This window comes from Emys orbicularis, chromosome 17 (genome assembly GCF_028017835.1).
Source record: "Emys orbicularis isolate rEmyOrb1 chromosome 17, rEmyOrb1.hap1, whole genome shotgun sequence".
Classification (NCBI taxonomy): Eukaryota; Metazoa; Chordata; order Testudines; family Emydidae; genus Emys; species Emys orbicularis.
Genome location: NC_088699.1, coordinates 1809896 through 1836296, shown reverse-complemented (window position 1 = coordinate 1836296; position 26401 = coordinate 1809896). Strand labels below are relative to the sequence as shown.

The 26401-nt window shown below is 59.5% G+C and overlaps 2 protein-coding genes across 2 annotated transcripts; one reads left to right on the top strand and one right to left on the bottom strand.

The window, feature by feature from the left end:
• Window positions 1–558: 558 nt before the first annotated feature.
• Window positions 559–14602, bottom strand: SARM1 (sterile alpha and TIR motif containing 1). The gene is made up of 9 exons (XM_065418488.1): window positions 13609–14602; window positions 5754–6372; window positions 5282–5494; window positions 4599–4690; window positions 3621–3856; window positions 3342–3444; window positions 2680–2869; window positions 2438–2559; window positions 559–718 (listed from the first exon to the last, which is right to left on the bottom strand). The coding sequence occupies exons 1-9, from the start codon at window positions 14484–14486 to the stop codon at window positions 559–561; spliced, it is 2613 nt and encodes an 870-aa protein (XP_065274560.1). The 5' UTR covers window positions 14487–14602.
• Window positions 14603–20966: 6364 nt separating this feature from the next.
• Window positions 20967–26310, top strand: VTN (vitronectin). The gene is made up of 8 exons (XM_065418469.1): window positions 20967–21027; window positions 21793–21912; window positions 22389–22697; window positions 23141–23280; window positions 23803–23959; window positions 24604–24756; window positions 25511–25795; window positions 26213–26310. The coding sequence occupies exons 1-8, from the start codon at window positions 20967–20969 to the stop codon at window positions 26308–26310; spliced, it is 1323 nt and encodes a 440-aa protein (XP_065274541.1).
• Window positions 26311–26401: the final 91 nt, after the last annotated feature.

Here is a 26401-nt window from a genome sequence, read left to right as displayed (position 1 = left end):
GCCCCTTCCTCCCCCTCCCCTCCTTCCTGCAAACATCTCTGGGTGGGGTCTGCGTTCTCCATCACTTTCTCTGCAGGCTGGGGGAGTCAGACGAGTGGGCGTCATGGCGAGGGAAGGGGAACAGCTGTCTCCCTGCCCCGGGGGCATTGGGACGGGCCCTCTTGTCTGGCCCCCACAGGCTCAGGCTGTAGGAGGCAGATAGGAAGTGTTCTTTGCTCTTAAGGGGAGAACATCCCTTTCGGTGCCGGGACTGGATTCGAGGATGGGAGGGTAATTAGAGAGTTGATATTCGGCTGCTGCCCCAGCCAAGGGCCCTTCCTCTTGCACTGTCTGAGCCAGGGAAGTGGTCCAGGTCCCTCAGGGGTAGGCCCAGGGTGCAGCCCTGGAAGCAGGAAGCTCTAACGGGAAGGATTTAACCCCACTTGGGGAGAGCGCTTCTGGGAAGTCCCTAGCACCGTGTTTCTCAGCTGCCGGGCTGAGGGCCGGCGCCACGCCCTGAGATCTCCCTGATGCAGTGTAGGAAAGCAGCAAGCCGGTCCCTGGTTGAACAACACTGCCCTAGAGGATATGGGGCGGCCCTGCCTGGCTGTAGGTCTGCCCGAGAGGGGCTGCACACTCCAGGCTGTTCTCTGAGCCAGCTGAAGAATCCCGGGATGAGCGGCCCTGGAGGAAGCGGATAATCTTCTCGATTGTGGCCTCCTGGTACTCATGGGACCATCTGCATCCAGGGGAGAAAACGGATTATCACACCCTGCTCAATGGACTCGAAAGTCTGCAGGTGAGCTCGATGCGCCGGCCACGGGCACTGTCAGACACCTCCCTCCCCCCCGGGTGCTGTTCAGTGTGCCTGGGCCACGGGCACTGTCAGACCCCCCCCCCAGATGCTGTTCATGTGCCCGGGCCACGGGCACTGTCAGACCCCTGCCCCCCCCGGATGCTGTTCATGTGCCCGGGCCACGGGTACTGTCAGACTGCCCCCCGGGTGCTGTTCAGTGTGCCTGGGTTATGGGCACTGTCAGACCCCCCTGGATGCCATTGTGACCGAAGAACCTCGATACCAACTGGCAGAGAGCACAGAGGTGCATACGGGTTACAGGAAACCCTGGGGCTGGTGTTTACATTCTAGTTCCCCAGCGCTCACGTACGGGTGTCACATCATCCCCTTGCCAACGGGCCGTGCGGGTCCTGTGAAAGGAGGCATGTCTCTGTCTACGCTGGGCACTGTAGCTACAGGCAGGTCACCCACAGGCAGCGTCCCTAAGTCAGGTCCCACCACTTCTCTCCCCCACTGGCCATTGTGTGTTGTGTGTCTCCCAGTGGGAGTCTGGCAGCATGCAGAGTCACCCGCTAAGGGAGAGCTCGTGAGGTAACCAGGGGTCTGTTTTCCAGTGAAGAGCAAAGGAGAGAGAGGATCTATCTGGGGGGTGCAGACAGACATCCTGGGGGAGGGGAGCAGCCAGCAGGCTGGGCCTCATGAAAGCAGGGTCTTGGCCATCCCAGTGGGACAGCGCAGGGGAAAGACTTTGGGGTGACAGCAGCTCAGCAGAGCAGGGCTCAGGCATGTGAGGATTTGATTTTACGGGTAACCCTTTGTTTCCAGTGTTTCTACTGGCTGCCCTATGACTCTCTGTTCTCTGCTACATACACTTGCTTTCTCAGGAAGCAAACCTGAGCGCTGTGTGTGACGCAGAGCGGGGTGTCAGGTCACTGGGAAGCTGGGGTGCTGTTCCTTTGGGAACATCCCGAGTGACCAGTGCCCCGGGGCTGGGCACTGCGGGGGTTGGAGTGTCCTATCAGCACCTGCATGAGGGCCAGTGGAGCCCACGTGGGCTGAGAGGCAGGGCTTGGGTTGCCTGTGGCTAGCAGAGGCAGGGAGCTGAACCCCAGCAGCACAGAAAAGGCTCCTTCATGCTATGGCCCCGTGGTAGCGACCCTGGGAAGCCTGGGCCACGGGCACAGTAGGGACCCCCCACCCCTCCTGGGATGCCATTCAAAGTGCCAAGGGGCCACGGGTGCTGGGACGCGTCTGGGATCCTGCACTAGTGGCAAGCAGAGCTCAGGGAAGAAGAGCAGGAACAATGAAGGGGCTGGAGCGATTGGGTCAGGAGGAGGGATGGACAGAGCTCAGTCTGCCCTGCTCGGCTGAAGGATAACAGGAGACACGAGATCTGCCTGCAGGTAGCTGAAGGGCCAAAACGCCAAGGAGGGAGGAGAATTATTCAAGGGAGACCAGGAGAAGAAAATTCCACCTCCCAGATGAGATGGGTCCCAGCTGCAGAGAGGCCGGCACCCCCTGCCCTGAACTTGTGACGTTCAGCGGCCTGCATCTGCTGTCTCACCCGCCCACCGCCTCAGATTGCATCGCACTGCCTGCACTCCACACAAGTCAGCAGCCACCGCAAGAGCACGGCTGGGACAGGGCCCCGCCCGCACTTACTTGATGCCGTTAAATTTCAGGACAGCCCTCATGTCCTCGGGAAGATCCTGGGGATCAGGCCACTCAAAATGGTCAGCCACAGGGATGATGTTCTTCCCACAGCTCAGGGCCGTCACGATCTCCTGAGGGGAAAGCCCAGAGCTTAGCTCATGGCTCCCACATGGCAGCCAGAGCCATCTCCAGCCCCTCCCACTCCCGCGGTGCCACCAAGTCCCTCTGCGCTCCTGCCCGGGGGTTCTCACCTTGTGCACCCAGTCCTTGCGGTCAGGGTCCCCCATGCACTTATCCAGCGTGTTTGGCGAGAGAACCAGCACGAAGTTGCGGGCGCTCATCACGCTCTGGATCAGCTTGTCCTCAAACTTCCCCGCCTCCAGCTTCTCCACATCTATGAACACGCTGAAGCCATGCAGCTGCAGATGGACCTTCAGCAGGCTGGGGGCAAGAAAGGCACCATCAGGGCACCCCCTGTCCTTGTCATCTCAGCCAGGGGCACCGTGAGATAGAGGAGCAGAGAACAGGCTTCCACAGAGCCAACTGCAGCCCTCCAGACGGTAGCTGCTGGCTCAGGCCTGCGCAGGCTCGAGGCGTGTGGGCTGTCACAGAACTAACAGGGAGGGAGGCTTTAAGCCCTGCTCTGACTGGGCCACCCGGGGTGTAGAATGAGGAAGGTGCAAGTCAGCATCAGCAGGGAAGCAGGATGGGGTTTGGGGGCTGAATTCCCCTTCCAGTCTGCTCTGCTCTCACTGAGCCTCAAGCACTGTCCCCTCCAGATGCTGCTCTGTCCTTCTCTGCCCACAGAGAGATCCTGGGTCATTCCTAAGCCATCAGCACCATGACACAGAACGGACGCCATTGCGCCTTCCCCTGGAGTGGGTCCACGTGGGGCGATCCCCTCGGCACTCACCTGGCCAGCTGGGAGCCAGTGCTCCGTCGGTAGCTGATAAACACGTCAGGCCCCTCGGAGGTGGATTTGCAGCCACTGCACGGCAGGGGAGAGTGAAGCATTTCTATATATGAGAGTGGATAGCAGCGAAGAGTTAATGGTGATCTGTGAATGGTCACCCGGCAGTCAGACTAGTCCCATCCGCCCCCAACCCAGTGAGCTGACCAGCCCTGGCCGGGTCTGACCAGTGACCAGACTGGCCCCCGGTGTCTCTGTGCTGAGAAGGGAGCAGGGCCTTACCCCTGGCGGCAGAGAGAATGCGCACGCGGTGGAAGCCCACATCGATATGGCAGTCCTCCTGCAGCTGCTCCTCCGTCACACGGTGCAGGAAGTTGCGGTCGATGCCACAAGTCACCAGGTTGTACGTGTACTGGCGGAACTTGGGATCAACGCTGCCCAGCCAGTCGGCCAGGTTGCTGCGGTCGCAGGTGGAGTAATTTGCATATGTCTTCAGCTCCGTCAGCTCCCGGAAAAACCTGGCAAGTCAATGGATGTAAGCACAGGGGGAGAGGGATTTGATGGGGCTCGGGGTCAGGCAGGCACTCAGGAAGAGAAGAGAGTGCCCAGATGCTGTGGTGAAGGGTGCATGAGAGAGATGGACAGACAGACAGACAGTTGATTGACTAGTGGAACATCTCTGCATTGAGACGTGAAGGGGCAGGACCTGCAGCCGGGGGAGCAGAATCCAGGGTCGGTCTGCAGCTTTCTGAGTAGCACACAGGGCCCCAGCCCAGTTCCTGTGCTGAGGAGAGCCCCTCCCCCTCCCATCCAGCCACTCCCTGTGGCATTGGCCACCTTGTGAGAACTCCCCCGGCAGCAGGATGGAGTCACAGCTGGGCACAGGGCCTTTGGTGGTGTTTCTCTAGGTCCATTTTGTGTACAGTAGAACCTCAGAGTTCATAGGGTTGGAAGGGACCTCAGGAGGTCATCTAGTCCAACCCCCTGCTCAAAGCAGGACCAATCCCCAGACTGATTTTTGCCCCAGATCCCTAAATGGCCCCCTCAAGGATTGAACTCACAACCCTGGCTTTAGCAGGCCAATGCTCAAACCACTGAGCCATCCCTCCCCAAGAGCCCAGCCTCTCCCAGTGTGAGGTCAGAGGCAGCTGCCTCTGGTGCTCCTGTCACAGCAGGGAACGGAGGGGAGAGTCAAAGGGCTTTGCCCTGGACTCTCCCGCTTGTCTCTGCAGCGACTGCTGTGGGACACAAGGGTCCTACCTCTTCCGGATGATGCTAGAGGCCATCCCCAGATCTTCCCGCAGATCCGTCTCTGTCAGTCGCAGCAGCAAGTCCCCATCCACTTCATGCTCCTGCCAAGAGAGGAGGTGTCAGAGCAGCCCACCAAGGCCTGCTGCACAATGCACGTGGAGCCCTGAGCCAGGGAGGAGGCTCAGCCTGGGGACATGGATGAGATGCTCATGCAGTGCACGGTGGGGGCTCACGGGCAGCTCCAGTGCCCTAAGCCATTCTCTTTGCCATCCAGAGATGGGACTGCTCGTCGACAGCCTCTCCCTCCAGACGCCTGCTCTGCGATTCCAGCGTGCTCTGGCTATCGGGTCTGGGTGAGACGTGACACATGGTGGCCTATTGCCCCAGCTGTGATCAGGCAGGATTCTGCCCTGGGACGGCAGTGCATGAGGATGGAGGGCTGGCCTCCTGCTCTGGGGCTTGCAGCACTGGTGAGACAAGACACGGGCCTAGTCCCATCTAGCTCTCCTCAAGGCTGAAGGTGCCAGGTGGAGACGTTGCCCTGGAGTGGCAATGGCCATGAATTGCTCCATTGCTCTGGGTGACGGTGGATCTATAGGGTTCCTTATTACAGACAGTTACAAGGTGGGTTCTTTGTGTGTTCCCAGCAAAGGGCCTTTCCACTGCCCTTTTCCCCGCAAGCATGGCCCTACCAGGAAGCTCTGGCAGTATTTGTTGAATCCAGTCTGTTGCAGCCACGTCTGCACCTCGATGGGTTTCCAGCTGGAGACGGTAGGCAGGATCCGTCGAGGCACCTCCTCACCCATCATGCGCAGCGCCTTCTTGGCCAGCGATGAGGCAGTGGTGTTGGTGGAGTAACACACTATCCTCTTCAGGCTCTGGGCAGCCCCAATTTCACTGAAAATCTGGGCACAGAAGAGCAGGAGCCATCACATCCTTGTTTCCCCGAGTGCCTTCCCGCTGGTTCGTGCTGCGCAGTCCTGGCACGTGGGCATTTCAGGACTACCACAGCACCCGAATAGGCAGAACTGTGAGCACACAGGGGGAGCAAGCGATGCCCCATTTCCCAGAGGCTGCAGGGCTGCTTGGATGCAACCTCAGTGCCCCTCCTCCCCCCACATCTACTTGTCTCAGGTAACCCTGCCTCCCCAAACCCAGCCATACCTGGGTTTTCTTCTGCCTGGCTTTGATGGCGGCCTCTATGCACAGGTAGAAGAGTGCGATGCACTGCGCCTCCAGCCGCGAGCTGTCCAGCAAGGGCACCAGATGCTGCAGGTCCTTTGCTGTCCTTCCCTGACTGTTGTCACTGCTGTCCAGCAAGTCGCATGCAAACTGCTCCGGGTCCAGAGAGGCGATGAAGGGCTCCACCAGTGCCAGGGTCCCCGACCGCTCCACCTCTTTCTCGATCTCTTTGTTGGTGGCCAGCACTGTGATGGCCAGGCATGCGTGCAGGCGGATCAGCTCGTCATCTTTGGAGAACACCAGTGGGAAGAGCCACTCTGCCGTGTTCTTCTCGATCATCAGTCGCTGGTTGGCTTGCCCGCCGTACATGGCGCAGTTGGCCAGGGCCATGGCGCAGTGGCGCAGTACAACGAGGTCGGTCCAGCGGCACCAGTAGAGGATGGCGTCCAGGCCCCCGTCAGAAATGAGTTGGAAACAGGTCTCCTCAGTGTGTTTGAACATGTGCTCCAGGATACCTGAGAGGCTGCGTGCCACCTGGGGGCTGTCTCGCTCCTTGGTCAGATTCAGGATCACCCCCAGCCCAATCCGGGCAATCCGGTCCCTGGGTGAAAGAGAAGCATGGGTGAAATCAAAGAGAATGGCAGTGCCAGGGCAACCAGAGACTGAACCCATCACCGTTTACATGGCACTAAGAGACCGGTATGTGCCCCAGGAGGGACAGAGGTTTCTATTAGCAGTGGAATGGCTCCAAGGGGCACAGATGGCAGGATGCTGTCTCCCGTGTAGACTGGCTGCCAGGATACCTGCCCCTCCGTAGTGTGGCTAGATACATACAGGGCTGGTACTAAAGAACCACTTTGTTCTCATGCCTGAAGAGCCTTACAAATCCTCTTGGATCCAGAGAGCACCTGGATCCCCCTGAGGAAGCAGGACCCAGAGACCCAGCTCCCAAGGGATCCCCTCCCCCATCCCAGGCCATCACATGAGCAGCAAGTGAATTTCCTGGTTTACACCTCACCTGACTCCCCTCCCCCAATGAGGCTTGTCCCTAAAATCCTCCAGCCTTCCCCATCTTCTCAGCAAAGCTCCCACCAACCATCAGCCATCTCCCTGCTCCGTAGATTCAAACCTTCTTCATGGGTCCTCAGAACCCAGACGGGCCCATTGTGCCCGGCTCTGTTAATGCTCTGGAAGTGGTCTGGAGTCACCCTGGAGTTAACGGGAGAGAGACAGATAGACACACACGAGAGCAGAGTCCCACACTCCCTTCCCCTGGCATGTTAGCTGGATTGTCCACGATTCGCTGTCCGCACTGTGAGCAGGAATGTGTAAGGACACGCTCCCCTGGGGCCTACAGACACGGTTACACTTCTCATGCTCCTGCACGTGTTCCTCAGCTGGTTCTGTCCGTTTGACTGGCACAGGTGGTTACAACCCTCGGCAAAGCCCTCTCTGTCCGTCAGCCTCATCCCAGCTCCCCAGAGCACCAGGTTTGCTGCGGTTTGGCTCTCTGCTCCAGGCCATTGTGGTACCGCCAGCCAGGCCCTTATTCAAAGGCTCTTGAGTTTGTGCTTTGCAGGCCTGTTTCCTGTCTGTGCTTCTTGTTTCCCTTCTCACTTGCCTCTGAGCCCAAGGGGGGCGTTCGCTAGATGAAAGCTGGGAGCAGCCTCTGGTAGCGACACTTGCTCCCCAGCCAGGTCTCCAGTGCTTGTCCAGGGGCAGTGCCAGGGCAACCAGAGACTGAACCCATCACCGTTTACATGGCACTAAGAGACCGGTATGTGCCCCAGGAGGGACAGAGGTTTCTATTAGCAGTGGAATGGCTCCAAGGGGCACAGATGGCAGGATGCTGTCTCCCGTGTAGACTGGCTGCCAGGATACCTGCCCCTCCGTAGTGTGGCTAGATACATACAGGGCTGGTACTAAAGAACCACTTTGTTCTCATGCCTGAAGAGCCTTACAAATCCTCTTGGATCCAGAGAGCACCTGGATCCCCCTGAGGAAGCAGGACCCAGAGACCCAGCTCCCAAGGGATCCCCTCCCCCATCCCAGGCCATCACATGAGCAGCAAGTGAATTTCCTGGTTTACACCTCACCTGACTCCCCTCCCCCAATGAGGCTTGTCCCTAAAATCCTCCAGCCTTCCCCATCTTCTCAGCAAAGCTCCCACCAACCATCAGCCATCTCCCTGCTCCGTAGATTCAAACCTTCTTCATGGGTCCTCAGAACCCAGACGGGCCCATTGTGCCCGGCTCTGTTAATGCTCTGGAAGTGGTCTGGAGTCACCCTGGAGTTAACGGGAGAGAGACAGATAGACACACACGAGAGCAGAGTCCCACACTCCCTTCCCCTGGCATGTTAGCTGGATTGTCCACGATTCGCTGTCCGCACTGTGAGCAGGAATGTGTAAGGACACGCTCCCCTGGGGCCTACAGACACGGTTACACTTCTCATGCTCCTGCACGTGTTCCTCAGCTGGTTCTGTCCGTTTGACTGGCACAGGTGGTTACAACCCTCGGCAAAGCCCTCTCTGTCCGTCAGCCTCATCCCAGCTCCCCAGAGCACCAGGTTTGCTGCGGTTTGGCTCTCTGCTCCAGGCCATTGTGGTACCGCCAGCCAGGCCCTTATTCAAAGGCTCTTGAGTTTGTGCTTTGCAGGCCTGTTTCCTGTCTGTGCTTCTTGTTTCCCTTCTCACTTGCCTCTGAGCCCAAGGGGGGCGTTCGCTAGATGAAAGCTGGGAGCAGCCTCTGGTAGCGACACTTGCTCCCCAGCCAGGTCTCCAGTGCTTGTCCAGGGGCTTTCTCGCCACGTCACAGAGCCTCCTTGCTTCCCAGCACCCTGACTAGGGATGGGTTACTTGGGGCGTGTCCTGCTGGGGCCCACAGCTCGTGCCCATGACTCACTCCTGATGTCTGTCCAGGAACTGTGTAGCATGTGGTGGGGGTGGGGGGCATATGTCGTAGCAAACTGTAAGCACCACTGTCTCCTTGTCCTTAGCCTGTCCTCGGTTCTGGTTGTGCCCAGGAGAACATGGTCTGTTAGGCCGCAGTCCAACCAGGTGCCCAGCCCAGGAAAGTCCTGGACGCCGAGCTGAATGACTGTGACTGAGAAGTCGTGACAAGCAATCTGGGGCCATCACAACTGACAGCTGGCCCAAGGAACAATGAATTGTGTGTGCAGATGTCTGACTGGGGGAAGGAGATGGACTTTCTCCGTCTGGCCACATGGCAAACAGAGACTGTATTTAGCCACCCACCATGACATGCTAGAGGCACTGGCTGGGGGGGGAGGGGGAGGAGGGACTCTCCCCAGCCGGAAACGCTGACCAGTCCTTAGTCTCCCAGGAGGTGAGGGATCAGATTGGTGGGGTGGGAATGGAGGGTCGGGATTTTGGTTATTTGCAAAGATCTGTAGCTCTCTAGCGCTCTTGGAGTAAAGTCGATGTGGTTAGGAAGCTCCTTGCATCCCTGTCCCATTGTCCCTGAAGGGGTTAAACCAGGAGCCCAGCGCTCTGGGAGAGTTTGTGGAAGCACCCGGGGCGGCTGGTTCCAGGGTCTGGGGCAGCAGGACTATGGAGACCCTCATCCTAAGGAAGGGCTCGGACAAGAGACCGGAAGCTGGGAGTGAGCCCTAGAGACCCAGAGCTAGAAACAGTGCCAGGCCACCGCGCAGCTCCAGTACAAGTGGTGGGGCCCCTCCCAGCAGACCGGTGTCTGGCCAGGTTGTGACAGAGTGCGTGGGGCCTCTGCACCATGCCACCAACAGGCTAATGCGGAGTGCAGGTCCAGTGCAAGCAGTGGCTGGGGCGCTGGAGCAGTCAGTACTGATCACAGCTCCAGGCAGTGGCTGGGACAAACCACTGCGTTTCTGGCCCACGAAGCCCACAGAGGGGTGGGCTGGAGGGTCAGCAAAGTCTCTGTCTGCCAAATTCGATGGATACAACCCAGGCAGCCCCTCTCTCCCCTCAGTGCAGGTGAGATGGGTGGTTCTGGGAACTCCTGTTCTCTGTGCTGCTCACAGTGACCTTGGGCTAAATCGGACAGCAATCCACTCAGATAGCTCTGGAAAACAGACTCAGCCTGGGGCTGGGGTCCAGAGTCCAGACCCTTCCACCCAGGCTCCAGGCTCACCAGGGGCTCGGGGATTCTCCGAATCTCTGGCTAGGGCAGGGCACTGTCCGCCGGAGCTTGTTGCAGCATGGGAACCGTTGCAAAGGATTCTGGGTAGGAGCGGCTGCACCTGGCAGCTTGTGCGGCCGTGGCAGGAAGCAGGCTGAGAACCTGAGTTTAGTTTGAAGTGCTGCAGCTCAGTGTTCAGGCTGGGGATGCTGGGGGGAGGGGTACCTTGGTCTCACCCCCATGGGGTTCTGGGCTCAATGACACTCCAAGCCTGCATTTGCTAGGGGCAGAGCACAGCCTGCTAGGCTGCAGCAAGGGGTCTGGCTGGGAACAGAATGAACAGACTCGTCTCCTGGCCCGGATGCAGGACGTGTGGTTCTGGCTGAGTCAGACAGCGGGGCCAAACGGCCGCTCCCTCTTGCCAGGAACCGAGGGGCTGAATTCAAACTCTCTGAGCTGACGGTTCCTCCCATGTTAATGACATCCTAATGCATTCCCCTCATTAACCTCTTTGCCTCTCTGGGCCCCGCTGTTACCACTGGGCGCAGTGGAGGGGGCAGAATAGGCTGTAAATTTGGATGAGCCCCAGACCCCACAGCAGGGCCAGCTGCAGTACGTGCTGATCGATATTTGCACCAAGCCGCGTTTGCAGAGGAGACCTTGCCCTCAGAAATGTCCCCCGCTCCTGAGCTGAACGTGCACATTACAGCCATTCCCCGACAGCAACGAGTCCCACTACACTCACACACAGATGCGTGTGCAAAGAACGTGCCTCGTGCATTCACCTTCTAAGCATGAATCCTTTTGCCTCCGTTCCTGTCCCAGAAAAGCGAGTCCTGACCGTCGGTGGCAGCCTCTTTGGACACCCAGCTGTGCAGACCCGCGGTGGTGGGAGCTCTGCGTCTCCTCAGCTGCACAGTCAAGGCAGTGTCCGTCTCAACTACCTGCTGGTGCCTGGACTCAGTGCCACCCTAGCAGGCAGGAGCGGAGGGTGTGGCAGATCAAACCGCACTGGAGCAGGGTCCGTGCAGAGCACAATGGCTCAGGCATTGAGTCCTGGAAAAGGAGGCAGAATGGCGGCTGGGTAGAAACCTGCTGGAGACCAGGAGAGGAAGGGGAATTGTGGATGAAAATGTCCAAGCTGGAGTGAGCTGCCATGCGGGGCAGCTGGCAGGACTGGTGGGCTAGACGACGTGATTGTCAGGTTTGCAGGAACCATTAAAACAAGAAGTTCAGGTCAGATTGCACAGTCTTCCTGCCTCGGCCTCCTCCACGCAGGGTCCAAGACCCTAGGTTTGCACTGTCCAGAGCAGGCGAGAGCAGATACAGTCCAGTCTGGGAGCAAGGAACCAGGCTTGGGAGTCTGGGCAGCCAGCACAGGGGTCAGGGAAAGGATGTGGGGATAATTGGTAGGGAACCAACAGCCTAGCTCACAGACGGGGCAGAAAGGCCAATGGCAGCAGCCAGGAGGGAACCGCTAGAGTAGGGTGACCAGACGTCCGGATTTTATCGGGACTGTCCCGATATTTGCTTATTTGTCCCGCGTCCTGTCCTACCTTCGGTCGGGATGCGAATTGTCCTGATATTTTGCCTCCGCTCACAGGCGGAGCGGAGCCTGGAGGGGGCTCGCGCCGCCCCTGCCCCAACTCCGCCCCCTCCTTCTCCCATTGGATCCCTCCCCAAATCCACGCCCTGGCCCCGCGCCCCCAGCCCTGCCCCCTCACTGCCCCATTGGATCCCTCCCCAAATCCCCGCCCTGGCCCCGCCTCTTCCCCAAGCACACCGCATTCCTCCTCCTCCCCCCTCCCTCCCAGGCTTGCGCTGATCAGCTGTATGGCGGCGCAAGCGCTGGAGGGAGGGGGGAGGTGGAGACGGAGTGGAGGCAAGCTGGTGGGGGGGCAGGGCGTGGAGCTCCGGCAGCTGTTTTTTTTTTTTCTCCGCCCCCCTCTCCCCCCCGCGTCCCGATATTTCACCTGTGTGATCTGGTCACCCTACGCTAGAGTTCGGGGTAGATGGGCTGAGTCTGGATGAAGCTGCCGGCCCATGGTCCTGTCATCTGCAGCACTGACACCAGGGCTTGGGCGAAGAACATACTGAACTCACAGGGAGTTAGGGCTTTGAACCACCTGCCCCAGCCCCAGCCACTCAGTGTCCTGGGGACAAGGAGAGCGGCTCTCTGGCGCAGCGTCTAGCACACTGGGACGCGCTGGCAGGCTGAGGTCACTGGCTGTGATGAGACGCACCCTGCAGGAGATGATATCACAGCCCAGCCCAGAGAGCGGCTGCAGCAAGAGAGGACGGTGGCAAAACTCATCCAGGCACTAACCCGCCCTCTGTGCTGCCTGCTCCAGAAACCTGTGGTCAGCGAGACGAGTGAGCAGGCAGAGCTGTGTGACTGAGTATGGAGGGCAGGTCTCATTTCATCCAAGCAGGAGGGCTGGAGGGAGCTGTCAGACCCAACCCAAGGACGTGCATTGGCCCATACAAGAGGTGCCTGAGCCGGTTCCTATGGATGTCAGGGGCAGAAGTCCTCGTCTCCCTGCCTACTTCCTCCGAGGGCTGAGAACTGCGAGACCCAGTTAGCTGAGCCTGGGACGTGTTCTGAGCATTTGGACCTGTAGCTCCGACAGCCAGAGTGTGTTAGCAAGTGTCAGCAGGAGTAGAAGCTTCACTCGTTAGGGGTGACTCGTCCCAATGAACGCATGATCCCTGGTGATGCCGTGGATGTGCAGGGGTGCACAGATGTGGGGGACAGCACAGCGCCACCCCAAGGAGCTGACAGTCTCAAGGGGGCAGAGATCTGAGTGCACACACTTAGAGAAGGGAAAATCCAAGCTGTCCTAGATCCTATACACACACATGCTCCCATCCCTATGCTGGAGAATATACAGTTATCACTAACCACTTGTCTGCCAGGCCAGCAGAAGAGTCTAATTCCCGAGCACAGACCTGCAGAGACCCTCCTGGGGGAAGTTCTCTCCCTCGCCGTGCTAAGATCCCCAGCTAGGGAGCGGCACCCTGAGGGGCAGAGGAGCTTTGCTCTGGGAGCTCAGGGAGCCGGAGGCTTGCATGCCCTCTGTGTTACCGAACACACCTCCCAGCCAGAGCTCTGACCCGGGCAGCGAGTCCCTTGGACTTTGCCTCAGCCCCTCTTTCATGGCTGACACCTCCCCAGCCGTTAGGGTCTTCTGGTCAAATCCACTGGCCCATCCCTCTGTACAGCACCTAGCACGGTGGGGCAATGGGGGGCCCTAGGCATGACCATTGTAACCATGGTTCATTATCCTCAGCTACCGAGCACGCTGGGCAGCCTCTGCCGTGAGCCGGCTCCCAAAGGGTACGTCCCCCTCACTGCTGAGGCCTGAACGGGGGACGCCAGGTGTGACAAAGACCCCAAACGTGTGACACACAAACGGAACATGCTGCTGGAGTCACCCGTTTGTGTGAATGACTCTATCTACGCCCTGCCCCGGGAGCCTGCAGCCCAGAGCTCATCACAGTCTGCAACAGAAGGGAGGGGTGGCGGGGCCCTTGGGCAGATGGGTGTGTGGCAGGGAAAGCAAGAGGGGTGGAAAAGCAAAAGCTTAATAAAAAGGTGCTGGGAGAGGGCTCTGTGGGGGGTGCTGGGGGAGGGCTCTGTGGGGGGCACTGGGGAGAGGGCTGTGTGGGGGTGTGCTGGGGGGAGGGCTCTGCAGGGTGTGGGCCCTTTGCAGACTCACCTGTTTTCTGCCACCAGGATCTGCTCCAGGAGTTTGCTCGCCTGGCACTTGGTTTCCAGCTCTGTTGCCTGGAGCAGGTTCAGCAGCAGGTCCAGGCCCCCCTCCAGGCGGATCACATCACACAGAGCTTTGGCCACATCTCTCCCCAGGGTGGGCATCACCCAGGCTTCCTCCACCAGCTGGAAGATCTCTGTGATCCCCTTCCTGAGATCCTCGGGGTCGGCTGCCTGCTTCATGGAGGAAATGGCCAGGTGCAGATCAGGGAGGATCCGATCCAGAGCCACCTGGACATCCGTGCTCACCCCAGGGGACACTTCTCGGTGGTTGCAGGCAGCCCCCGCCCCGGACCACAAGCACGCATGGCTCATGTACTCAGGCACCGACACCCTCTCCGAACTGGACATGGCAAAAAAACGGCACAGTTTATAGATGGAGACGAGCAGGGTGAGAACCATGGGCACCCCTAGAACAGCATCCCAGCTCAGCCTCCACAGTAGGGGACGGGAGCCTTGGCCTGGGACTCGTCCTGGAGGGCACGAAGTTAGCTGCAAAGTGCTGTGCACGGGCCCCTGGGCAGGCCAGCGGCTGCACGGCCTGGTGCCCTCGGAGGGGCGAGAGCGGAAGATGCTCCTTGCAGCAGAGGGGAGATGGAGGAGGGGAGGGATGGAGAACAAAGCGGGTGGAGGCTGGGGGAAGGAGGCTGGAATGGCAGGAGGAGGAGGGGTGGAGCTGGGCTGGGTACCAGCTGCAGTGCTTGGCGTGTGCCAGCTCTTCTCCCCTCCCAGACCCGGATGCTGTTGCCGCTGCCGGGATGCAGAGCGCTCAGGACCAGGTGAGTGAATGGTAGCTGCTGCCTGCACTGCCTGCTCCAGACCCATCCAGGCTCCGCCTGCTGTCGGTTCCGGTTCCGCATCCTCCCACGTCCCCTGGGGGTGATGTCACCCATCTCAGGTCCCGCCCCTACAAGGAGGATCTGTCCCCATGACAACAGCATCCCCTCCTCCTGCTGCCACCAGAGATGCTCTAGCAATCCACTGAGCAGGGATGGCAGCCTTCCCCTCAGGCCCTGAGCTCCCCCCTCTGCCCCCCCAGCTGGTCCACCCTGAGCCCCCCTCTGAGCTCCCCCAGCTGATCCACCCTGAGCCCCAGGTCCCCCCCCCGTATCTCCCTCAGACCCTCCATTCTATCGCCACCTATCCCGAGACCCCTTCCCAGAGCTCTGCCATCTCCTCTCTCAGGCCCTGGGGGCAGACAGCTCATTCCTTCCCGAGTCTCCTTTGGCCACCCTTGCAGCCACGCTCCTCCAAGATGGGGCGGGCAGCCTGAGGGAGCCCTGCCCGGCCCCCGGCCGAGGTGCCGAGGGTGCTGGCCAGTGACAGTCTCACCCCATGTGCAATCAGCAGGGCGGGGCTCACGGAAGGGAGTGGGGGTCGCGGGCTGCCCCTGGGGCCTGGGCAGAGCAGGAGGCAGCAGTGCACACTTGCCTTTCCCTCCCTCCTCTGAAGCCCCCACGACGCTGCAAGTGGCTGCTGCAGGCCCAGGTCACAGCAGCTCTTGGCTGGTGCATTGCGGAGCGATGTGCAGGGGTGCAGGCAGCCTCCCGTCCAGCGCTGCCGTTTGCTGCTCCGTTCCTTCTCCACACGGTTGGGTGAGTCACCCTGTCTGCCGGTCCCAGCCCGGAGACAGTTCTCGGCGTCCGTTTGCTACTGGGCCAAGCTGTCCTCGTACAGAGTGACTCCATTGGCTCAGGATTATCCCAGGGTAGCTATAAGCAGGATTTGGCCTGGTACCTCCTTTTGTTACCTAACCCAGACAGACACACAGGGCAAAACACACTGAAAAGAGCCGTGAAAACCCTTTGCACCAGAGCCAAGCCGCAGCCATCTCAGCCTGAGACTTAAATCCAAGTTGCTGTTTTGGTGCCGTAGCAGCCAGTGGTAACCCTCTCTGCACCTGCGTGGACGGACAGAGCCGGGGGCTGTCCCAGGAAAGGGCCGTTATCTTGTACCAGGGGACAGTAACCAACGGGATCTGACTGGCCCAGGCCTCCAGGAGACGCTGAGTGCAGAGCCTGCAAAGGCATAAGGAGTTTCCTAGCCCATGATTTCTACCCAGTGCTAGCAAGAGTTCATTTAGCTAGGAGTCCACAGAGCAAAGGGGCTACCCACCATAGGGAGCCTCCCTCGGTGCGCCCGTGTGTCCCTGGGGGTGGGTAGCTGGTGTGTGCACGTGTCGCTGGGGGGTGGTAGTTGGTGTGTGCATGTGTAGCTGGGGGGTGGTAGTTGGTGTGTGCGCGTGTCCCTGGAGGTGGGGGGGGGGGGTAAGCTGGTGTGTGTGCGTGTCCCTGGGGGTGGTAGCTGGTGTGGGCCCGCGTGTCCCTGGGGGGGGGTGGTAGCTGGTGTGCGCCCGCGTGTCCCTGGGGGTGTGTAGCTGGTGTGTGCGCGTGTCCCTGGGTGGTGGTAGCTGGTGTGTGTGCATGTCCCTGGGGGTGTGTAGCTGGTGTGCGCGTGTCCCTGGGGGGTGGTAGCTGGTGTGTGTGCGTGTCCCTGGGGGGTGGTAGCTGTTGTGTGTGCATGTCCCTGGGGGGTGGTAGCTGCTGTGTGTGCATGTCCCTGGGGGTGTGTAGCTGGTGTGCGCGTGTCCCTGGGGGGTGGTAGCTGGTGTGTGCGCGTGTCCCTGGGGGTGTGTAGCTGGTGTGCGCGTGTGTCCCTGGGGGTGTGTAGCTGGTGTGCGCGTGTGTCCCTGGGGGGTGATAGCTGGTGTGTGCGTGTGTCCCTGGGGGGTGGTAGTTGGTGTGTGCGTGTGTCCCTGGGGGTGGTAGCTGGTGCGTGCGCGTGTCCCTGGGGGGTGGTAGCTCGTTTGGGCCCGTGTGTCCCTGGGGGGGGTGTAGCTGGTGTGGGCCCGTGTGTCTCTGGGGGGGGTGTAGCTGGTGTGCGAGCGTGTCCCTGGGGGGGTGGTAGCTGGTGTGCGAACGTGTCCCTGGGGGTGATAGTTGGTGTGTGTGCGCGTGTCGCTGGGGGGTGGTAGTTGGTGTGTGCGCGTGTCGCTGAGGGGTGGTAGTTGGTGTGTGAACCTGTCCCTGGGGGTGGTAGTTGGTGTGTGTGCGCGTGTCGCTGGGGGGTGGTAGTTGGTGTGTGTGTGTGTGTCCCGGGGGGGGGGGTAGGTGGTGTGTACGCATGTCCCTGGGGCGGGGGGGGTAGGTGGTGTGTGCGTGTGTCCCTGGGGGTGGTAGCTGGTGTGCACGTGTGTCCCTGGGGGGTGGGTAGCTGGTGTGTGCACGTGTCCCTGGGGCTGGTAGTTGTTGTGTTCGCGTGTCCCTGGGGGTGGTAGTTGGTGTGTGTGCGCATGTTGTTGGGGGGTGGTAGCTGGTGTGGGCCCGTGTGTCCCTGGGGGGTGGTAGCTGGTGCATGAGCCTCCCTAGGGGGTGGTGTTTGCGTGTGTCCCCGTCCACAGGGTCTCGCTAGTCAGTTAAATTATTAACCTCTTGCTTTCCCTGCCAAGCCCTGAATTCTTGTTTTCTTTCTTGGGGGGTTGTGACAGCAGCAGGCTGGGGCTCTGGATGTGACCTCAGCTTCCACCTACACCCAATGCACTCTGCAGCTGGGAGAGGACCTAGATCAGAGCCTTAGTCTGGCCAGTTACTCTTGGCTCTACGCAGCCTGACAGGCAGGTCTCCGGGCTGCCCCCTGCCCCTGTCCTCGCTGAGCAGCTCCTGTGTGCAGGGCATTTCATCAGCTCTCCCTGCTCGGGGAGACGGGCCCTGCAGCCCGAAAGAGGAGAGAGCCCACTTAGCTGAGTATGGTCGATGGCCTGTGTCAGTGTCCAGGCAGCAGGACCCTCCTGTGGGGCTCCCCCTACCCTGGACGGTGGGGGGGCAGCCGCAGAGATCGGGATGCCGCGTGCCTTTGCTTAGATCCCTGCTGCGGGTTCCACTTGCGTTACCCTGGGTGGCTGGAGAGGCTCCCGTTTGCTTTGCTCAGGAAATGGGCATCGCTGACTGGCTCTGCCCAACGCAGCTCGGGGGCCAGGCTCGCCAGGAGAGGCACAGGCTAGACCTCTCCTTGCAACAATGTATCAACTTTCAGTCCGGCTCATCTACCCAACGGGGAGACGCCGACTCAGAGAATCACGGACATGTCTGGCTGGAAGGGACCTCGAGTCCAGCCCCCTGCGCTGAGGCAGGACAAGTAACCCTAGACCGGCCCTGACCCGAGTTTGTCCAACCTGCTCTTAGATGCCACACCCTCCCTTGGAAGTGCTCAACTCCCCTTAGAGTCCGAGAGTTTTGCTAATATCTAAGCTCAGGCTCCCTTGCTGCAGATTAAGCTGATTACTTCTTGTTCTACCTGCAGTGGACACAGAGAACGATCGATCACAGCCCTCTTTATATCTGCCCTGAACATATGAAAGACTGTCATCAGGGCCCCCCTCCATCGTCTTTTCTCAAGACTAAAGTGCCCCGTTTTTTTGACCTTCCCTTGGGTCAGGTTTTCTAACCCTTTTCTCATGTTTATCATATCTGTTTTAAACCATGTGAATGTATAGGAAGATAATTAGGTGTTTATCACTAAACTAAAAGATAACTGGCAAACCCTATCCATACCGGCCTGCCTTTCACTGCCTTTCCCACTGCCCTGGCCCTGGGGCCTTGCTAACCCCATTCGTCTGGGGGAGAAAGCCTTCAGCAAGCCCTGCTGACTGCGTTCCTAGTGCAGGACGGGAGGCTGAGGCAGACCTGAGAGCTCCCGGGTAACCTTGTCTCTGTCTCCCAGCCTACAGAAGGGTGATAAGGCTGACAAACAACCAGGACTCCTGCAAGGGCAGAGAGCAGCGCACACAGACCAGTCCCCAGTCTCTCTAATCCCAGCAGCTCTGTCACTAAGTGTGCAGTGTCTCTCTGCTGTAGCGATGTGAGATGCCCCACAGCGGGCAGAGCAGCCGGGCCCTTCTTTGCAATGGGACGCTGCCCCGTACTCGGGCTGGGCCTTGGCAGCGTGTACAGGCTGAGCCCAGGTGGAACCTGGACCCTTGCTCCTTGCCCCCGATGGCTGGGAGTTATCAGGAGCCAGGAGGAAGAGCCGAATTCATGTTAATTAGTAACAAGAGGATCTGATGAAAGGAGAATTCTGGAAGCAGAATACACAGAGCAATGAACTGGAGAGCACAGAGAAAGTGAGCAAAGGGCCCAGACTCTGCACGATGCAGCCAGGCTGGTCGCTGGCCCCTGGCTTCAGCCCCCCACCACTCTGGAGTGCCGGGTGGTTTGGTCACTTGCCCTGCAGCTGCTGATACACAGGGAAATAGCTTCACTCAGATCCTAAAGCGCAGCCATCACTGCATGTCTTGGGGGCACGTGTCAACATCGCCAGCCCCAGGTGGTCACAGATCATGAGTCAGGCCCAACCAATCATGAGATTGGCTCAAAAATCCCAAACGCTGGGTTCTGGCCATTTGCTCTCTGGGCCTTTGGGGGTCAGTAGGATCAGAAGAGGCTAAAATAGGGAAAGAACAAGTTCAAAATTATTTAGACAAGTTAGATGTCGTCAAGTCACCAAGGCCTGATGAAATGCCTCCTAGAATACTCAAGGAGATATCTGAGCCATTAGTGATTATCTTTGAAAAGTCATGGAAGACGGGAGAGATTCCAGAAGACTGGAAAAGGGCAAATATAGTACCAAGCTATAAAAAGGAAAATAAGGACAACCCAGGGAATTACAGACGAGTCAGCTTAATTTCTGTACACAGAAAGATAATGGAGCAAATAATTAAGCAATCAATTTGCAAACATCTAGAAGATAGTAAGGTGATAAGTAAGAGTCAGCATGGAGTTGTCAAAAAACAAATCGCGTCAAACCAATCTGATAGCTTTCTTTGACAGGGTAACAAGCCTTGTAGATGGGGGGAAGCGGTAGACATGGTATATCTTGACTTTAGTAAAGCTTTTGATACTGTCTCACATGACTGCCTAGGAAGGAGTACTGCAGAAAGGGATCTGGGGGTCATAGTGGATCACAAGCTAAATATGAGTCAACAGTGTAACGCTGTTGCAAAAAAAGCAAACATAATTCTGGGATGTATTAGCAGGAGTGTTGTAAGCAAGACACGAGGAGTAATTTTTCTGCCCTACTCTGCTCTGGTTAGGCCTCAACTGGAGTATTGTGTCCAGTTCTGGGCGCCACATTTCAGGAAAGATGTGGACAAATTGGAGAAAGTCCAGAGAAGAGCAACAAAAATGATGAAAGGTCTAGAAAACATGACCTCTGAGGGAAGATTGAAAAAAATGGGTTTGTTTAGTCTGGAGAAGAGAAGACTGAGCGGGGACATGAGAACAGTTTTTCAAGTATGTAAAAGGTTGTTACAAGGAGGAGGGAGAAAAATTGTTCTTCTTAACCTCTGAGGACAGGACAAGAAGCAATGGGCTTAAATGTAGCAAGGGAGATTTAGGTTGGACATTAGGAAAAACTTCCCAACTGTCAGAGTGGTTAAGTACTGGAATAAATTGCCTAGGGAGGTGGTGGAATCTCCATTGTTGGGAATTTTAAAGAGCAGGTTAGACAAACACCTCTCAGGGATGGTCTAGATAATACTTTGTCCTGCCTTGAGTGCAGGGGACTGGACTAGATGACCTCTCGAGGTCCCTTCCAGTCCTATGGGTCTATGATTTTCAAACTTTTCGCTGCAAAAGTGAGGGCTAGAAAGTTACTGGCTATAAAATGGAAGCTGAGATTCTCATGTAACCTTCGCCACAGGAGCTGGGTTTTAATATTGTCAGGCACACATGTGACTCGCGCGTTGGTAACACTTCTTGGAACCTCGAACAGCGTTTTAAGTCCCGTCTCCTGTGGGCTGGACTTGGTCTCGGTTGTTGGGTTTAGAGTCTCACACAGATCAGACTGGATCGTCTGGTATCCCTTTCTGGCCTTAAACTATGACTGTCTGAAAAGGCCTCTCATCTCCTGCCCAGCTGGCTCCAAGGAGAGACTCGCTAGCCAGCTCCTTATTGTGGGGCTGCCGAGGTGTTTGGAAAAGACTCCCCGGCCCACGCCAGCCAGTGGGTTTCAAACCTGGCTCTAGCTGCCTTCAGCTTGGTGCGCACAGGTTTTGTTTAGCCCTGCTATAGTCAGCCCCCAGAGCAGGGTCCCAGCAGGTACTGCCTATGCAAAGGCCTTCAGACCCCTTCCAGGCCTGCGTGGGGAGAGGCCAGGGGGAGTCAGTCACCTCCGGCTCTTTTGGTTTTTTGACCTTCTGACTGTTTGTTGTCTCCCTGGAGAGGGGCAGGCTAAGCAAACAGGGAGTTCCTGGGACGGGAGGGTGCAGCCCAACCTCAGCCTGCCTGAGCAGTCCAGGAGCCACGCGCCATGAGGCTGCTGGTCCCAGCTCTGATGCTGGGTTTGCTCTGCGGAGCTTTTGCAGCTGAAGGTAAGTCTCTGCTCTCCCCTGGGCTGGGCTCCCTGCTGGACAGTCCAGTTCCAAGTGTTCCCTAGCTCCCGCTTCCAGCTAGCCTTTGAGAGAGGGTCTGTTGGGCTTCTGGGGGCTGGGGCTATTGAGTCCTGGGCTATTGAGGCCTCCAACTGGCCAAGGAGCCCAGGAGAAAGCAGCCGCTGAGTTCCCCAGGAGCCTGCTGGGGTTCTGGCCGGGGTCGCCAGGCAGCCTGTTCTGTGGACAGGATCTTTAAAGGAGCAGCCAGGCGCTGCTGACCTCTCCCCACAGGCAGATCTCCATTCACGGCACTAGTCACACATCGCACACCCCACAGCAGGGGGACGAGCAGCCAGACACCCTCAGCTTCAGCCCGTCCTGGGGCTTGGGGAGAAGCACAGCAGGGAGGGGTGGGGACAAGGAACTAGTGAAATCCTGCTGCAGTGCGCAGGGCTGGCCTGCTACAGAAATGCAGCTGCCTGGGTGGCGGGGCTGACAATAGTCGTGTCCTGTTTAGGGTGATCAGATGTCCCGATTTTGGGGTCTTTTTCTTATATAGACTCCTATTACCCCCCCTACCCCACCCTCTGTCCCGATTTTTCACACTTGCTGTCTGGTCACCCTAGTCCTGTTTGCACCAGCAGCCAGCCAGCGCTAGCAGGTGGGGCTGGTGTGGGGAGTCGCTGGCCGCCCCGGGGGCCGTGGCTCATTCCCTGGGGGTGGGTTTGCTGCGGTTACTTCCCGGCTGGCGGTTGGCTCTTTCAGAGTCGTGTGTGGGCCGTTGCGAGGATGGTTTCCATGCCCAGAAGAAGTGCCAGTGTGACGCCCTCTGTGTGTACTACCAGAGCTGCTGCAGTGACTACGCGAGGGCCTGCAAGTCGAAAGGTACCTGCCCCTCTGGAGCCCCCCAGGCCCTTTCCCCTCGCCAGGGAGCAGTCACAAGCAAGGCCCGGGCTCCCTGCGGTTGCCATTGGCTGGCTGGTAGCAGGAAGGGCGCCCCAGATTTGCGTGTGGCGATATGCCTGGGTCAGTGAGTGCCCCAGCCAGCATGGCCCCTTTCCGCAGCTGCTGTGGTCAGTGGGACGTTCCATTAGGAGGCAGGCTGATGCTGAGCCCCCTTCACTGAGGGGCCCTTGTGATTTCCAAGGGGCAGGGAGTCTGGGGGCTAGAGACTGATTCAGGGGATGGGGAGTGTAGGAGGGACCCTTCTTCCCACGCTGAATGGGAACGTTCTTCTGGCAGCACATGTCACCTCTGGCCCAGCCACTCAGAGCCCCAGCACAGAGTCAGGGCTGTAGCGTCCCCTGGGCTCCCGGCTGCTGACTGGATCATGCCGAGCCTCTCTCTTGCCCTGTGCACAGTGACCCGCGGGGACATGTTTGCGTTCCCCGAGGACGACTACATGGACTACAGCACCAATGCTACGTTGGGTGAAACGACAGAGACCCTTGACACAGGGACTGACCCCCCAACCACATCTCCAGACCCAGTCACTGCTGCCACTGTCGATTCGGTCACAGTGCCAGGCAGTGAGGACCACCTGCTGGTCCCCAGTGGGCCGGAAGAGGTGGAGCAGGTGCAGCCGGAGGAAGAGGTGGAGGAGCTGTGCAGCGGGAAGCCCTTTGATGCATTCACGGACCTGAAGAACGGTTCTCTCTATGCATTCCGAGGTACTGGCGGGCGAGTGCTGCCTGCGGGCACTGGGCGGGGGGCTGCACAGGCTTCCCCCTCCAGGGCACTGACTCGCTTCCATCTCAGGTCACTCCCATCGGCCAGATGCTTGGCGGGGGAAGGTAGGTCTCAGCCCAGTTCCCAGAGATGTCCATGCCATCAAACCCGCTGGCTGGGCCCTTGACAGCCTGGACTGACGGGCCTTGGAGCCTGAGTCCCCCACACAGGCAGATGCCATGCCGGCAGGGCAGAGCCCTGGGTGGCTTGCATTGCCGTGGCTGTCCTGGGCCCGGTGAGGGGCTCCGGCTTGGTAAAGAGCCTCCCTGCAGATAGCCAGCCTTTCACACTGTGCGCACTCGGGGCAGGAAACAAGGCAGTGGGGGGACTTTGGGGGGCGGGGGGAGCTGCCCCCCTCACGGCTCCTGTCTCCCTCCTCTCTCAGGGAAATACGTCTATGAACTGGACGAGAAGAGCGTGAGGCCCGGCTACCCCAAGCTCATCCGCGATGTCTGGGGCATCGAGGGGCCCGTCGATGCCGCCTTCACACGCATTAACTGTCAGGGCAAGACCTACATTTTCCAGGTGGGGCCGCGGGCAGGGGTTGGCTAAAGTCCTGCCTGTGCTGCTGCTGCATGGCCTGACTCATGAGCACCAGTCACACCACCGGGCCCCCCAGCCAGCCGCCGCCGGCTCCTTTGGCTGCCCCACTGACGAGCTGCGAGGCCTCGTCCCCCTGGCTGGGCCCCTTTGCAGAAGGGCGGCAGGGGGCAGAGCTGACAGGCCAGGCACACAGCTGATGGCCCCGGTCAAAGGTGGGACAGTGACCGGAGTTTGGCAAGAGCCCGTGGGCATGCGCCAGGCAGCCCCATTGGTGTGCAGGGCGTGGCCAGGCCGGTGTCCAGCATGGCAGCGGGGAGAGCGCTAACGGGGGCGGACGCTTTGCTGCAGGGAATTTACATCGCTCAGGGCTGTGGGTTCATGGCCCAGAGTCTTTGTGGCTCTTGAATCCTGCTCCCCAGGGAGGGACATGCTGCCTGGGCCCATGGCAGGCTCTGCCCAGCAGCAGTGCCCCCAGCTGACCCTGCCTTGTGGCTGTCTCCCCAGGGCAGTCAGTACTGGCGCTTCGACGACGGTGCCCTGGACCCCGGCTACCCCCGCAATATCTCGGACGGCTTCCAGGACATCCCTGATGACATCGACGCAGCCTTCGCCCTCCCCGCGCACAGCTACCATGGCCAGGAGAGAGTCTATTTCTTTAAAGGTAAATGAGCTGCTTTCCCGGCTGTGCCCCCCCACAGTGCCCCTGGGCATGGTCCCCATACACGGGCAGTGCCCTCCGCTGGTGCTGAGCCTCAGCTCACTGCAGCCCATTGCCCACTGGCCCGGCTGTTCTCGCAGCCCTGCTCTCCGGCAGCGCTGGGCCGGCCCTGGCTGCCTGCTCAGCCCGAGGGCACAGGGCACAGGGGGCCCAGCAGCTGCAGGGCCCTCGCCTGCGTACCAGGCGGTGGGTGAAGTTGGCGCTGCCAGCTCCAGGCACTCAGAACTCAGGAGAGTGGCTAGAAATGATGAGGGTTTTCGACACTAATAAACGTGGTTTCGCCCGTAGCTGGGGGGTGTCTGGGCTGCTCACTGCACTCGGTCATGGCGCCCAGCTGTATTGTATTGAAAGGAAAACCAGGCGTCTTGCTGCTCACCTGCCTCCAGGGCCTGGGCTGTTACTAGCGCGCCAAGAGGTGTAACAAAACGATCAGCGCTGGCTATGCTACGAAGGCTGCAGAGCCCCTGGCTGCTGAGTGGAGCTGCCTTGTACTGCCAGCCAGTCCCAGTACTGGGGGATGCCCTGCCCTGCTCCAGCCAGCAGGATGGCATCGCTCCAGCCTGACAGGCTCCATGTCTCGTTTCCAGACAAGCATTACTGGGCGTACGACTTTGCCAACCAGCCCAGCCAGCAGGACTGCAAGGTGTCCTCCCCATCACTGGTGTTTGATCACTACGCGCTCATGCAGGGCGACAGCTGGGAGGACCTCTTCCAACTGCTCTTTGGGGGCACCCCGCACAGTAAGTGGGGAGGAACGGCCCAGGTTATGGGCCCGGGCAGAGCAGGTCACTGAAGCCAGAGGGCTGGGGGCAGGGGGAACCAGAGGCCATGGGACACACCCCTAGCATGTGTGAGCTGCTAGGGGCTTTGGAGTCGGGGCCATGCAGAGAGGAAGTGACCAGGTTGGGAGGTCAGGTGCTAAACAGGACAGGCAGGTTGAGGGCCCCTGATCCGGCTCTGGAGTATATTAGACCCCAGTGCTCCTCAGTGGGACCAGCTCCACTCAACAGTGATAGCACAGAGCGCACCCCCACATGCTGCATCCCCCCAGCCCCAAAACACCTGCATCCCACAACCCATGTCCCCGCACCCGCTGCTCCCCCCATACAGGCGACAGACCAGGACGGAGTCAGGTACCAGGTCCTGTCTGTTTTAACTGGAGCTAATGCTGCAGGGCTGTGCAAGGTGAAGAGAAAGCTGGGGAGGAGGGGAACGGGGTGGGAAACAAGGCTAGGCTCCAGGACCCCTTGCGGCAGGCTGGGTCCTGCCATCACGACCCTCCTCCCAGCCTGCTCCTTGCCCTGTCATGGGGATTGGGGTGGCTCTGCTCACCCCGCCAGCTCCTTTCCTTCCCTGTTCTGGAGGCCCGGAGACCCCACTTCCTGACGCTGCCTGTGGCAAGGCTGGGTGAGCCTCTGCCTGCGGCTGGGGCACCAACCCCGGGCAGTGATGCTGCCAGCCAGTCCTCATGCCCACGCTGTGCTGTTCTGCCAGGTGGGGCCAGTGGACCGCGGTACATCAGCAGAGACTGGAGGGGGGTGCCGAGACACCTGGATGCTGCCATGGCCGGCAGGATCTACGTCTCCTCGAAGGCTAGCAGCTGGGCTCGAAGGAGGAAATCCCGCCGGCACCGCAAGAAGTACAGGAGCCGGCGGCCGGCAGCTCACACCTTCTGGGACTGGCTCCAGGATGAATCCGATTCCTCGGACACGGACCCTGACTGGCTGCCCGGGGGCTCCCAGTGCCAGCCCATCCAGAGCGTCTACTTCTTCGTGGCAGGTGGGTCCCAGCGCCATCAGCTCCCCCCAGCTGCTCTCACAGCTGGCCTGACCTAGCCCCGCCCAGCAGGGCTGGGCTTCAGCTTTGCCATGCGGCCCCATCCTCCCCCTTATGGCCACCCTCTCCCAGGGCCCGGCCGTTCTGCTCAGCCTGACTGTGAGCGATGGGGCTGACTTGTGGAGAGGCGCCTCATGGCGGGGAGGAGAGCCGGGGCAGGCTGGGCCTGGACACGGGAGTCAGGCTGCCCTGGCGGGGCCTGGACTCTGGCCAAAGCCTTGAGCAGGGTTGTCCCTACGCTTGGTGGGAGGCGAGGGGAAGCCAGCAAGGCCCGTTCAGCTCCTGCTGCTCTGAGCTGGGGTTGAGGGTGGGGTGAGCGGAGCCCTGGGGGACTGACCGTGACGCCCTTCTCTCCCACAGACAAGTACTATCGCCTCAACCTGCGCAGCAAGCGCGTGGACTTCGTGCGCCCTCGCTACCCTCGCCCCATCGCTCAGTACTGGCTGGGCTGCCCATGAGCGGGAGAGGGGAGCCCCCAAGGGGATGGGCTGCCGCCGTCCCGCCATATCCACAGCAGCTGGGTCTTTCGCTAAAGCCAAATAAACAGGG

Excerpts from the sequence above, each read along its gene's own strand:
- VTN (XM_065418469.1), top strand. The coding sequence starts at position 20,967 with ATGAGGCTGCTGGTCCCAGCTCTGATGCTGGGTTTGCTCTGCGGAGCT. Across the intron at positions 22,698-23,140 it reads TTCTCTCTATGCATTCCGAG|GGAAATACGTCTATGAACTG; the intron begins GTACTGGCGGGC and ends CTCCTCTCTCAG. Across the intron at positions 24,757-25,510 it reads CTTTGGGGGCACCCCGCACA|GTGGGGCCAGTGGACCGCGG; the intron begins GTAAGTGGGGAG and ends CTGTTCTGCCAG.
- SARM1 (XM_065418488.1), bottom strand. The coding sequence starts at position 14,486 with ATGGGTCTGGAGCAGGCAGTGCAGGCAGCAGCTACCATTCACTCACCT. Across the intron at positions 3,857-4,598 it reads TCTAGCATCATCCGGAAGAG|GTTTTTCCGGGAGCTGACGG; the intron begins GTAGGACCCTTG and ends TTGACTTGCCAG. Across the intron at positions 2,560-2,679 it reads GCAAGGACTGGGTGCACAAG|GAGATCGTGACGGCCCTGAG; the intron begins GTGAGAACCCCC and ends CTTTCCCCTCAG.